Source organism: Natrix helvetica (assembly GCF_964273705.1).
Source record: "Natrix helvetica genome assembly, chromosome: 14".
Classification (NCBI taxonomy): domain Eukaryota; kingdom Metazoa; phylum Chordata; class Lepidosauria; order Squamata; family Natricidae; genus Natrix; species Natrix helvetica.
The window spans coordinates 12,422,342-12,436,845 of record NC_138564.1 but is presented as its reverse complement, the minus strand read 5'-3'; the positions used below and the strand labels follow the sequence as shown (position 1 = coordinate 12,436,845).

The following is a 14,504-nucleotide window of genomic DNA, read 5'->3' as shown; positions in this document are numbered from 1 at the left end:
CCATTCTACCTCCTCCTTTCTTTATTCTATTCTATTCTATTTCTATTCTAAGTCCACAATGTTGAACACTTGCATTCAAATAATAACGGCAAAGTGTCATAATCGAGGCGAATCCAGGGGGCGCTGCACCTCCTTTAGCAATTTCTCCCTTGTTCATTGCCGCTCTGCGCCAGCACTTCAGTTCCGGGGTAAACTCGTCTCCTCCCCTGTGTTGGCATTGTGACCATCGAGAGAGAGAGACCGAACGTCCTCTTCCCCCACCCCCATGGCGCAGCTCCGGATTGGAAAGCCGGAAGCCGCTCCCGCCCTCCCCTCTCGCCGCCTCCGCTGAGGGAAAGCGCCGGTTTTCGCGGCGCCTGGGCCTTCTCCATGGCCGTCGATCGGGGCTGGCGTTGGGCGGCCAGGTGGCGGCGTCGAGGCCCCCGGTGACGGCCGCCATGGGCTCCCTCTTCCGCAGCGAGGCCATGTGCCTGGCGCAGCTCTTCCTGCAGGCCGGCTCGGCCTACGAGTGCCTCAGCGCCCTGGGCGAGCGCGGACTGGCCCACTTCAGAGACGTGAGTGGCCGCGGAGGGGAGGCCGCGCCGCCCGTTTATTCCTGTCACTACTGATTCCTTCCCCCTTTTTATTGATTACTTAAAACCCACTTAAATTCATTACTGTAAATTTCCTCCTTCCCCCCCCCTCACAACAACCCTATGAGGTCGGCCTGTCTGACAGAGAAGCTGCCTGTCAGGGCTAAGGCGGGACTCGAACTCACCTCCTGGAGACTGGCCCTTTGTTTCTGTAAATTAAACCCCAGGTGGTGAACTAAGGGTCCTTGCTTACTCCTGTTTTAGGATAACAGGATAACAAGAGTTGGAAGGGACCCTGAGGGTCATCTAGTCCAACCTCCTGCTCAGGCAGGAGATCCTATACCAGGGGTGTCCAAACCTATACCAGGGGTGTCCAAGCTCTGCTGGCTGGGGAACTCTGGGAGTTGAAGTCCACAAGGCTTAAAGTTGCCAAGTTTGGACACCCCTGCCCTATACCATTCCCACAACAACCCTATGAGGTAGGCTAGACGGAGGTAGGGAGTGGCCCCAAATGCCCCATCTGCCTTTCACGGCTTCCCTAGGGAGGTCAAAGCAGCCCCAGTGCTGGGTTGATGGGGTGGGGAGGGCCAGGGGGGCTTCCTTGCAGCCCCCCAACTTCTCTAGGAGGGTCCGCTTGAGAGCCTCCAATGTGCCCCACCCGTTATCAACCATTGGCCCGGTTAAAATAAACTATGGCTTAGTTATTGCATTGGCATGAACCAGCTTTTACAATTGAACTTGTAAAATCTTAAAAGACAGTAAAAGTTTCTTTTTTTATGTTTTATTTATTTTATTTATAATACTTTTCATCTCCATCAAACAGTGTGTGAACTGGGTACAATTATTTGAAATTTCATAGTCCACCTATTTGTTGTTATATTCATTACCATAACATTTATAATGCAACTATATATCAAGATAATTGCAACGATACATAATATCGTCATAAACTTCTCTCCTGGGTAACATGTTCTCTTCTTGTGTCTCCTCCTTCCTAACTTCTGTTTCTATTCTCTAGCCATTGATAAAATACATCCCTCGTCAAAAAATATTCCGTTTCTTCTCTATCCCTGATAATAAGCGTTAGTCTGTTTATTTCTGCACATTCCATTATTTTCTGAATCGCTCTCGTCCAACGGGATCTCCTCACTCTTCCACAGTTGCGCAAATACAATCCTAACTGCGGTCAGTACTTGTAGAATCAAAGATAGTCTTTTTTGTTGTATTTTTCTGGTAGGATGCCCAACAGAAATGACTGGTCTCAGTTCAATATGTTTCTTAGACAATATAAGTTTATATTGGGAATAGTTAAAAACCAAAAAAAGTTTTGCTTTTCCAGCTCAACTCCAACACAAGTTTGTTCCAGCGGAAATATGTGGGTGAAGTGAAGAAGTGTGAAGAAATGGAGAGAATATTGGGTAAGTTTGGAGAATGCGAAAGGACGGGCAACTCTGATCCTCTTAGCTAAACTTTTACCCATCTTGAAATATAACACAGATTGGTTATTTCGAACACAAAAGGGAATGAAGTCCTTCTCAATTTAAAACTGATCTTGAAAGAATATTGCATTCTCCTTGATATATTGCTGTGTTTCTGCATTGGATGTCCTCTCACATTTCAGAGGATTAAAACTCTGATGGTCAGGAGGTTTAGTGATTTTTTGGGCACCACACATTGGCTGTTTCTTCCTTTTCGGGTTTGATTTTAAAATCCAGATAATTAGTATGTAAATTCTGGGCTTCTTCAATTCTCATGATGTAATAGAGAAAACTGATGAGGATTGATTTTTAAGAGTGCACTCGCATATGCGTATTATCTTTTGTGATGCAGAAGGAATGTGCCAGAGCCCAGTCTTTTAAAGCCAGTTGCTTTACCTTGATGAAATTATTTTTCATTTTTTCCAGGATACCTAGTACAGGAAATAAAGAAAGCAGACATCCCTCTTCCGGAAGGAAATATCACCCCTTCTGCCCCTCCACTTAAACAGATGTTGGAAATCCAGGTAAACTTGTAGAAATGGATGACAGAAAATCTGTTTCTTGAATTATTTAAGCCAATCTTTCTCAACCTTGGCAAGTGGTTAGGGAATTCTGGGAGTTAAAACTCCAGGCCTCTTAAAGGTGTCAAGGTTGAGAAACGCTGCTTTAGGACAACTCTTAAGATCCTTACAGCTCCACATTTCCACATTCAACTGCAGCAATTGCCATGGCTTCTGCTTGGAAGAATGACACTTCTGTTAGAAATCACCCCAATGAGAATGTGCGGGTTTTTTTCTCTGTCGTAGGAGCAACTTCAGAAGCTGGAAGTGGAGTTGAGAGAAGTGACCAAAAACAAGGAGAAGTTGAGAAAAAACCTTTTGGAGCTGACAGAATACACCCACCTGCTGAAGGTCACGCAGTCTTTTGCCCAAAGATCTACCGAGGTACTTATTTTACTGACTTCAAAAATATGTAAGGTATCTTAAATAAGTGACTGGACAGCAGACAGTCATAAACAAGAACAATCACGAACAAGAAATACCTTGTTTCCAGTCTTTTTTTTTTGTTGTTGTTGCTTCCCTCTGTTTTGATGTAAAAATTTCACGGTCTTTATTTTAGCTCGAGTCCTCAATACAGAGCACTTTCGAAGACTTCCCATCTTTTGATCATAATCCTTTGGTGGAGTATAACTGCATGCACAGACTCGAGGCCAAACTGGGGTAAGTAACCAAACTGGGTGGCGAATAGCCATGGAAAGCATCTTTAACCTTGTTTTAGAGAGGCAGTCTTAGCAAATACTGGGGACAATGAGTTCATTAATCGCATATGAAGTTGGGTTGTTTTGAAGCATCCAGTGGGGTAGCAATGAAGCATAACTCTGACTCTGTAGGTAACGTGAATCATTTTTCTCACCTTTCCCTGTACTGGCGAGATTATTTTAATGGTGCTTTTTTCCCTCTCAATGTAGATTTATATCTGGCTTAGTTCACCGAGCAAAAGTGGAAGCGTTTGAAAAAATGCTCTGGCGGGTGTGCAGAGGAAACACAATTGTTTCTTTCTCCGAAGTGGAAGACTGCTTGGAGGATCCTGATACAGTGAGTAAGACCACTGAGTTGAGAAAAGGCAGCTGAGCCCTGCCAATCAAAGCTGACGACAGCCATTCTGGTTTTGTTTTGCAGGGAGAATTGACCAAGTGGTTTGTGTTCTTAATATCCTACTGGGGGGAACAAATTGGCCAAAAGGTGAAGAAAATATGTGAATGGTAAGAACAAACCAACTTTCTCCATCACATTTTTTCCCCCTCCTATTTTTTAAGACAGTGCTCTGAAAAGTAAAGTTACAGGCAGGAAGGAAGTTCTTCAAACTGCATTTAAAAAACTCCTTAGTGCAGGGGTGTCCAAACTTGGGAACTTTAAGACTTGTGGACTTCAACTCTCAGAATTCCCCAGCCACCCCTGCCTTAGTGGAATCTGTGGACATGTGAAGATGAAGCCTAAACATGATTTACCCAAACATTTGTTGGGCAATAAAGGTAGTCCTTGACTTACGACCGCAATCAAGGCCAACATTTTGGTTGCTAAGTGAGAGAGACGTTAAGTGAAATCTGCCTCTTTTTACCTCCTTTCTTGCCACCGTTGCTAAGTGAACCCCTGCAGTTGTTAAGATGGTAGCTGCAATCTAAAGATGCGAGGTCCTATGGTTGCAAGAATAGCTGTTTCAATGACTCTCTTTGTGTCACAGCTACCACTGTCACATCTACCCCTATCCCAGCACTCCAGCGGAACGACGAGCAGTGATGGAAGGGCTCCAAGTTCGCATCCAGGATCTTCATATTGTGAGTTGAATGTCGTGGTCACAATCCAGCTTTGTGTTTTTTTCAGCAGAAGAAGGGTTGTTTCAGGGAATTAACATGGCCGTGCAGTGTATTCGTTTTGAGCTTTCGTCGCCACGGCCTGTGAGATGATTCTCCAAGTGGATTTGTTCTCTGTTTAGGATTTTATTTTTTTTAATGTCCTGGAGATAATTCAGGCACAGGGTTGAATTTGGGACTCTTATTTTTGCCTGTGTCACATTAAGAAACTTTTGTTTCTTGCAGCAGGAAAATATTTTTCTTTCTGATTTGTTTGATCCGCTATCAGCTGAGCACTGCGAAGCTAATAAGCAAATCCCCCAGAATAGAACTAATAAAAAAAATGACTTTAAAAGTTACTTCGCCCTGCAAATGCTCCCTTTTGTTCTTTTGTTCTTTTTTATTTAATTTTTTTAAATACAAATAATACAAACATAGTATATACAAAAAGAAAAGAAAGAGGAAGAGAAAGAGAAAGGAAAAAAACCCAAATATTATAGTGCACCCCCCAGAGACCTTTTTTTCACCCTCATATTTCTTCGTCTCTAACAACTAAAATATGTATAATATATTCCAATTGTGCTCTTATCCCCTCCAAAGCAACATGTATTCTTGGGTTGGTTTATTCCAGTGGTGGGTTCCTGCTGGATCGCACCGGATCGCGCGCGCTCCCTTTCAGCGCTCCACCTGGCTCGCGCGCTCCCTTTCAGCGCTCCACCTGGCTCGCGCGCTCCCTTTCAGCGCTCCACCTGGCTCGCGCGCTCCCTTTCAGCGCTACACCTGGCTCGCGCGCTCCCTTCCGGCGCTAAAACCGGAAGTACGGTCTTGCCCCGCCCCTGGCGAAGCGACGACGCCTGCCTGCGCTCCACCAGCTCGGCTGGGAACGGAGATGTTTCCTCAGCGGAGCGGTCTTTTCAGGCTCTCCGCTCCGCTGAGGAAACATCTCCGTTCCCAGCCGAGCTGGTGGAGCGCAGGCAGGCGTCGTCGCTTCGCCAGGGGCGGGGCAAGACCGTACTTCCGGTTTTAGCGCCGGAAGGGAGCGCGTGAGCCAGGTGTAGCGCTGAAAGAGTGCGCGAGCCAGGTGGAGCGCTGAAAGGGAGCGCGCGAGCCAGGTGGAGCGCTGAAAGGGAGCGTGCGCGATCCGGTGCGATCCGGCAGGAACCCACCACTGGTTTATTCCCTTTGCCTTCCACCAACACTGATTTTATAAAATCCTCCCATATTTCATTATTTCATTATTATTCATTTAATAATCCCTTTTTAAAATTTAATTTCTGTTGTTAATTTAACATTTGTTGCCATACTCCAAATTTCATTATACCACTTGTTTATTTGAAATGCTTCCTTTTGGATGTTACCTTTCTACTAAATGTGGTTGGTTTTTTTTTAACGAAACCCCCCCAAAGGTGCTGCACAAAACCGAAGACTATTTACGGCAAGTCCTGTGCAAAGCTTCTGAATCAATCTACACCTGGGATGTTCAGGTGAAGAAGATGAAAGCTATTTACCACGTGCTGAATCTCTGCAGCTTTGACGTCACCAACAAATGCCTCATTGCGGAGGTCTGGTGCCCCGTGGCAGACCTCCCCAACATGCGTCGTGCGCTGGACGAAGGATCCGTAAGTCCAGCCTTCCCTGCTTCACACGGCAGGGTTCCAAGTCATAGATCCATTGCAAACAAGACTCCCGAGACAGCTGAATTCCTGAAACGTTGCTTTTATTTGGAAATACCATATTGGCATGAACCTGGTGAAAACCGTCTCTGAAAACTCCCACGGTTTTCAGCTTATTCAAAGTAAAAGATTTTATACTTTCTCTGAAGCAATCAGCCCCATGGCCCAATCACTGTACAGTCTGACAACCGGGGTGGTGGTGGTGGTTGCTCACTCTGCCTTCTTCCGACCAGGCGTGAGAATGTCCTTGGTTCCCAAGAGAAAGTAGTTTGTTTTGGCTAGAAAAATCCCAGCTATCTCAAATTCCCCACTTCCCTGACCCTCAGCTCCAATGTGGCAACACGGAAGCGGTCAAGATGGCTCCGGTCAGGACAGCTTCAGGGTTCACACCGTCTCTGCTTCAGCTCTTTTGGGGGGCAGGTTCACCCATCCTACGAAGAGCGTTAAATTGGGTACCGCGCGCATAATAATATGGGTTTGTCTACTTGTGCCACCAGCGAGAGAGTGGCGCTTCTGTCCCTTCCTTCATGAACACCATTCCGACCAAAGAAACTCCTCCGACTTTGATCCGGACCAACAAATTCACCTTGGGATTCCAGGACATTGTTGACGTGTACGGGATTGGCAACTACAGGGAAGTCAATCCTGGTGAGTCTGTCAAAGAGTTTGTTGCCGAAAAATCACATCCAGAAAGCACAGACAGATAAGTGGTTCAGGTGGATTCATTAACTCCCTTTATATACATAATAACAGATGAATAAATGTACAATGCCCACAGCAAAGTCTTCCAACGTGGTAGAAGTGACAAGCAGGAGAGAACAGTCAGTTTCATCCCAGAGTTCAGAGCAGACAGAGACAAGGCCAGATTAGTTTCTGTTTCCTTTTGCACAGACTCAGAAGGTTGCAGGCTAAGCCACGCCCTGGCCCCTAGCTCTTTCAGCTCCCGTTGGCTGACCTTGTTGCTATGCCTCTTCATTGGCTGGCCTGGTTATCATGTCTCTCCCAGTCATGAATATTCTTTGGGAAATGGTGAACTGGCTGTGCAAATTCTAAACCGGGCTCGTTCTACCTTTACACTCTGACCTGCCTTCCCTTTCCTGCGGCTTTGTGAACCTAAGTGGGTTTTGCAAAAGAGTCACGGTGTTGTAAAGAAGGAGTGTCCAACCTTGGTAACATTTTAAGACTTGCGGGCTCCATCTCCCAGAATTCCCCAGCCAGCCAGGCACGTTGGGGAAGGAATGAGATGGGCAGCATGTAAGTGCAATAATTAAACGCCTGCGAATTTCACAGCTCTCTTCACCATCATCACGTTCCCATTCTTGTTCGCCGTGATGTTTGGAGACTGCGGACATGGCTTCCTGATGTTCCTCTTCGCGCTCGTCATGATTTTGTATGAAAAACACCCCAAGCTTATGAGGTCGCAAGACGAGGTATGAAAAACCTGGACTCTTGTGTAGCTGCTGCTCTTTGGGTTCATTTGCTGCTTGGAAAAAAAAATCCTCCTCCTCCCTACCCCTCACCCTTCTAGCACTGATGGCGTTACTTAGTTAGGTCGTGAAACGTCAGAGAGCACCAGTTCAGCCCCTGAGCTGCATAGATTCTCCTCCCTGTCTTTGAGATTCCTCTGCCTCCCTCCTCCTGTCCGCAGATCATGAAGATGATTTTCCAAGGACGGTACATCATCCTGCTGATGGGATTGTTCTCCATCTACACCGGCCTGATCTACAACGACTGTTTTTCCAAATCTTTGGTCCTATTCAGCTCAGGATGGCATGTTTCCCAAATGCCTGGGATGGATTGGAGGTAAGTTGTGGCTGTGAACCTGTGTCGGGTTTCCCTTCTGGGCGATCTCGGAGCTTCCTCTTTCTCCAGAGTCAGTCTGCTCACCGGCTCTTCATTCTTCGCTGCGGACATCAGCTCCCAAGTGGTCAGTTCAGTTCAGGTCTTCTGAAATAGCTCTGAATTGTTATGGACAACGGTGACAACTGTGCGATTTGTGGACTTTTGAACTGCAACTCCCAGAATTCCTGGGACAGCATTCCTGGGTGGCTGGGGAATTCTGGGAGTTGCATCCCACAGGTCACAAAATTGCCAGAGTTGCCCATCCCGGCTCTGTTTGCGTAAGGGGATAACTTTTAGACAGACATTTTGGGTGCTCAGAATGTTTCTTCTCAACCTCCAATTCTGTTGTGCGTGTTTTCTTTCGTTTTTGTGATTGTTCTAGCAAGGCAGACTTGACAAATCCGTTTGTGGCTCTGAATCCAAATGCGACTGGCGTCTTCACCGGCCCTTATCCTTTCGGCATAGATCCGGTGAGTGACTTCCCTTGAGCCGCTGCTGTCTGTCAAGGACTTCTTCTTGAAATGGTATAAGGTTTCCTGCCTAGGCAGGAGGGGGTTGGACTAGAAGACCTCCAAGGTCCCTTCCAACTCTGCTATTGTATTTGTATATATTCTTGATGGAATTTACAAGGCTTTGATGTGGTTCCAGAGAATTACAGCCCTCCCCTCCGCCTGCAGTGCCGTTGTAATGTCAAACAATCCCTAAGCGAAAGGTTGTAAGTCAAGGATTGCCGTCTATTCTGGGCTGAATCTTTTCTTTAGGCTTTCTGTTTCTCTTTCATTCCAGATGTGGAGCCTTGCAAGCAACCGCCTCACCTTCATCAATTCTTTCAAAATGAAAATGTCAATCATTATCGGAATGGTCCACATGGTCTTTGGGATTGTCCTGGGGGGCTTTAACTACGTGTGAGTATGGCCAGGGAGAGCCATAATGGTGGGGCCTTTGCTATGCCTTTGACCCGAGATGAGCAAGCACCACAGAGAAAAAAATAACTGCTGTGAACTCCTCATGGCATCAGGAAGGGCTCCCAGCCAGTGAATGCTCAGCTCCATCCAGTTGGCCCTGATTCTACCCCGAATTAAGAGGCATAATTAAAACAAAAAAATAAAGTCACCCCTTCTTCTTCTTCTTTCAGGTATTTCAGGAAGACCTACAATATTTACTTAGTGTTCATTCCTCAACTTCTGTTCATTCTGTCCATTTTTGGCTACCTGGTGTTCATGATCATCTTTAAATGGCTGGCTTACGGCGCTGAAAATTCCAGCTCTGCTCCCAGTATCCTGCTTCAGTTTATTAACATGTTTCTGTTCCATGATAACAAGAACCAAGTCCTCTTCTCAGGGCAGGTGGGTCATCCTTAGAACTGAAGGTCCACAAATGAAACCTGAATTCTCTCCATTTTCAAAGCCTTCGCCTGTTGAAATAAATGTGCCTTAAATTGAAGTAAACTAAAACAGTTCTAAGAAAAATCCAGTAACTCTTTAATTGTTGGAGACTTGACTCTGAATTTTATCCACCCTAAATAATTGAAGTGTTGTATTAGAAGTCAGAAGGGGACGCGGCGGCTCAGTGGCTAAGATGCTGAGCTTGTCGATCAGAAAGGTCAGCGGTTCGAATCCCCAGTGCCATGTAACGGAGTGAGCTCCCGTGACTTGTCCCAGCTTCTGCCAACCTAGCAGTATGAAAGCACGTAAAAAATGCAAGTAGAAAAATAGGAACCACCTTTGGTGGGAAGGGAACAGTGTTCCGTGCGCCTTTGGCGTTGAATCATGCCAGCCACATGACCATGGAGACATCTTCGGACAGTGCTGGCTCTTCAGCTTTGAAACGGAGATGAGCACCGCCACCTAGAGTCGGGAATGACTAGCACGTATGTGCGAGGGAAACCTTTATCTTACTTTTTAGAAGTCATTTAAATTTAGGGAATTGTGGCAAGGTTAGGCATAATGTTTAAAAATGCAGATTTTCATGCTCCCTGTGGCTGGCCTTAGCTTCTTAAAAACCTAATATGGTTTAACAGAAAATTGATTATATAGGAGGGCTTAGTTGATTGCTTTGGGACACAGGTGTGTTAATACCTTTTTTTGAGACAAGCAGAAAGAATCCTGTGCTTTTGTGAACCACTAAAAATATGGCAGCCTTGTCAGAACTGCTAAAATAGGAAAATCGGATTTAAAAAAAGCCCTAAGATTGTTATTTAGGCCAACAAACTAGAATCCTTATTCAACGGAGAACTTTCATAGGACATTTTCTTGTTTCAAGTTTCTAACCTAAATTTTAACCCACCCAGCCCCGCTTCAAAAACCAGCCATGTAATTTTGCTTCCTCTCTTTCGAAACAGATGATCGTTCAGAAATGCCTGTTAGTTGTGGCTGTGCTTTCTGTCCTCGTTCTGTTTTTTGGGAAACCGCTTTATTTGTACTGGTTGAACAATGGCAGTCAAAGCTTTAGCTCCTACAGAGTAAGTATCAGGAAGGTAAATTGTATATTTCCCCCCCTCTTTTTTTTTTGCATCCTGCAGCATGCCAGGTGCTCTCAATCAGTGTAGAGAACCTCCAATCTAATTGATAGAGGGGAAGAAAAGAAGATGCTTTGCATAGGTTTAACACCTGGCTACAATTCCCTGAAGCAGGTTGTCAGAGTGGGCACAGCGTGTCTATTATTTTGAGACAACCCAGTAGCAAAATACGGGACACAGAAGTTTTGTTTTTCAAACAGTGGTTTATATACAAGTCTTCTATATACATATATACACATGTTAGGCAAATACCAGGCAATCAATTAATCTTCTACCCTACATGGGGAACCACAACAGAGATATACCAGGAGGAGAGAGAGAGAGAGAGACCCTCACATGGCCTCCCTTATATATACAGCTTCTTAAAGTGGCAGTGACCCTTCTGACTCATCCTCATGTCATCATCTTGGTTTACAGCCTTACAGCAGCCGGTCAGCTATTAAATTGTCATTACCGTGACACACGTGTGTTTTGTTGTGACTTAACCTTGTGTTTCGATGTGGCCCTTAAGATGTTGAGCTGCTCAATCTTTTTTCAGGGCAGGATTGAGAGATGTTTAAAAATTGTTTGCTAAAAGATGTTTGAGTAACCGGTCCCTGAATCCACTGCAGAGATCTCTCTAAAACCACACATCTTCTTTCCCCACTTTACCTCCAGAAAGGTTATCGCTTGGTACGGAAGGAGAGCGAAGAAGAGATTTCTCTCTTGACCCCTTGTGAAATGGAAGAGGGAACCAGTGCTTTGAACAACAGGCATAAGACCGAAGACAAGGAAGAGGTGGGCATCGCAAGTCTTTTCAGTGTCATGTTCTTTTTTTTAAAGGGAGGAAAATAGGGGAAAAAATTCTGCCTACCAGGTATTCATTTTTAGTCCCAGAAAAGCAAGCAAACGCAATAGTATATAATAAAACCACACTTTTCGCCACTTTTTTTCTTTCCCCAGCAACTGAGGAACATCTTAACTAGATCTGGGAATTCAACCAAAAGCACTTAAAAGGTGGTAAAATGTAACAAAGCTGAATCAACAAACCAGCCCAGCGCTTGCCTGAAGGAAACCATGGGGGGGGGGGGGGATATTCAAAGCTTTTTTTCAGCCCTAATGAGGTGCTAATGAGTGAAGGATCTTTGATCTTAGCAGCTCATTAGGACTGAAAAAAAGCTTCCAAAAAGCTACATTCTAAGTCTAAGACCACCCAAATTTCCACCCTCTTTTAGGGGGGGAAAAGGTGCCTCTTATATTCTGAAAAATACAGTATTCATCTGCAGCTGCTTGCTTACCAAGGGATTCATCTCCCCAAAGTCACAGGCCTAATGTTGGAAGTTGGAGGTTTTAAAATTTGCAGTCGGGCTGCAGTCCCACTTAACACGCCGTCTCTTTTTAGTTTAGCTTTGCAGCTGTGTTGATGGAACAGTCCATCCAGTCCATTGAATACTGTTTGGGATGCGTCTCCAACACCGCTTCCTACCTGAGGCTCTGGGCGCTCAGTTTAGCCCACGCCCGTAAGTATCTTGCAGGATTTGAACAATCGGAGAGTCACGAACCAATTAAACAAACTAATGGTCTACTGCAAACTCCACTCCCCTTTCGCTCCTCTTTTATTTCCTCTGGGAGGGGCCCTTCATCGTCCACCTGTGGCCTTACTCCCAAGTCGACCCCTGTTCTTTAGCTGTTCCCTTCATCTGGGAACTCTGCGCAGGCGCACACTGAGAACAGGCTCCAGCTGTTCCTCTGCCTCACTGATCTCAGACTCCAAAGACAGCTGATAACTGTCAGATGGCCCTGGCCCCCTCTCTGCCTCCGACACAGAGCCCTCATCAGAGCCTCCCCCAAACTCCAGGACTGGCCCAGGTTCCTCCCTAACCTCCTCACTGTCCAAATCTGTTGCCAGCTCTGTTGCCACAACAGACCCCTTTCTTAATGTCGAACACGTTTTCCTCTGTCATAAATACACCTGTCGTAAATGCACGCTGCAGGTGCTCAAATTTTGATCCCGTGATCAGGGACCGCCTGTATTGTGTTTTAAAGGTGGAAATATGAAAGAGCAGGAAAGAGAGACGTTCTTTACAACTGGTTAATTGTTACATCAGAATAACAAAGTTGGAAGGGACCTCGGAGGCCAGTCAATCCCTACACCACCACTATCACCCCGTTCAGGCGGGAAGCCCTGTGCCATTTCCGACAAACGGTCATCCTATCTCAAGCAAGTGGCTAATTCATGCCAAGAGGGTTAAAAGTCTTTTTATTGGGTCTCTCACCTGGGCTTTTGAGTGACAAGCACATGTCTCTGCCTGTCTCGATAGAGTTATCAGAAGTGCTTTGGGCAATGGTCATGAAGCTTGGCCTTCACATGGATGCAGCCTACGGGATCTTACTACTGGTCCCCCTTTCAGCCTTATTCATGGTCCTCACCGTGTTCATTCTCCTGGTTATGGAGGGCCTCTCCGCGTTCCTGCACGCCGTACGGCTCCATTGGTAAGTGGCTTCTTCAACCCTCCTAGACAAGTTTCTAGTCCAAAGTTTTTGAGACCTTTAGGTTGAACTGAATTGAATTCTTTATTTAGAATAGAATGGAATAGAATAACAGAGTTGGAAGGGACCTTGGAGGTCTTCTAGTCCAACCCCCTGTTTAGGCAGGAAACCCTACACCATTTCAGACAAATTGCTGTCCAATCTCTTCTTAAAAACTTCCAGTGTTGGAACGTTCACAACTTCTGGAGGCAAGTTGTTCCACTGGTTAATTGTTCTCACTGTCAGGAAATTTCTCCTTATTTCTAGGTTGCTTCTCTCCTTGATTAGTTTCCACCCATTGCTTCTTGTTCTACTCTCAGGCGTAGACTAGCTTGACTCCCTCTTCTTTGCGGCAACCCCTGAGAGATTTCATTAAATTAGGCATACCCAGTTCCTGCAACCGTTCCTCATATGTTTTAGCCTCTAGTACCCTAATCCTCTTTGTTGCTCTTCTCTGCACTCTTTCTAGAGTCTCCGCATCTTTTCTACATCGTGGCGACTAAAATTTGGCCCCTTGTGGTTAGACACACAATGAATTTTGTGTCTGGTACATAAACTCTCAGTGTACATGCAAAGTAACAGAATAATAATAACAATACCAATAAAAGGGGGAGTTAAGGTAATAAAAAGGATCAGTAATAAAACTACAGCCACACTACATGGATTAACTGTATGGTTTAATACACAGAGACTTAGGCAGCACTGAGAAAATTGGGTGCTCGATATTATGTTTAAGAAATTGAAATTTTATCAGGGGGGTATCATTCTTTTCAGGACAGTGAAAATGTTCGGTTTGAAAGTAACTGTCAGCCTGTCCCAACTTGGTCAGTTAGAAAGAAAAGAAAAGTGCATTTTACTACATGATGGCAATCCTGACAGTAACATTTGATGCCCAAATATCTCAGGGATCACATTTAAGCATGTTCACTTTATTTATTTATTCATTCTTCTTATTTCAGGGTGGAATTCCAGAACAAGTTTTACACAGGCGACGGCTACAAGTTCACTCCTTTTTCCTTCCAAGACATTTCTTTACATTTGGATAGATACATCGCATAAGTCTGGCTGTTCTAAATCGGTCGGGCGTGGTTTGAAAATAATCATGTATGCTGACGTCATCCTCCTTCGGCTCCCTGAAGCAAAGACCCTCACTGATTTTTGCCTTAAAGTGCAGCCAAATAATTTTTATAAAGACTCTTGGCACCTCTTACTTGGACAATGCAAATGTGGGACCTCTTGTAAGCAGGCCTTTTTCTTCCTTTCGTAAAGCACCTTTAGGTTAATTTCTGAAACTGACCAGAACTATTTGATTGCTGCTTCTGAACATGCTGTAGCTGTTTTTCAAGAACTATTTATTTTCGCTAACAAAATCTTTCAAGAGTAGTTCTTTGTATAATTTCTTGGGAGGAAGCCCCTTTGAATTTAATTCCTTTTTTCTAAGGGGGAGCATTAATCAGTCATCGGGACACATGAGATTATTCCTCTATTAATTCCTCTCATCCTCATCACTAATATTTCTGGAATTCGGTGACAGTCACTTGGAATAAAATTGCATATTCTGTA

General features: G+C 45.0%; 1 protein-coding gene across 1 annotated transcript; it reads left to right on the top strand.

The window, feature by feature from the left end:
• Positions 1–268: 268 nt before the first annotated feature.
• Positions 269–14,504, top strand: ATP6V0A2 (ATPase H+ transporting V0 subunit a2). The gene is made up of 20 exons (XM_081966786.1): positions 269–554; positions 1,912–1,990; positions 2,477–2,574; positions 2,857–2,994; positions 3,170–3,270; positions 3,519–3,645; positions 3,730–3,812; positions 4,292–4,385; positions 5,807–6,019; positions 6,571–6,721; positions 7,364–7,503; positions 7,722–7,876; positions 8,298–8,385; positions 8,702–8,820; positions 9,051–9,261; positions 10,257–10,376; positions 11,091–11,210; positions 11,815–11,932; positions 12,734–12,905; positions 13,901–14,504. Exons 1-20 carry the CDS (start codon positions 438–440, stop codon positions 13,998–14,000), a joined length of 2,544 nt encoding a protein of 847 aa, XP_081822912.1. The 5' UTR covers positions 269–437; the 3' UTR covers positions 14,001–14,504.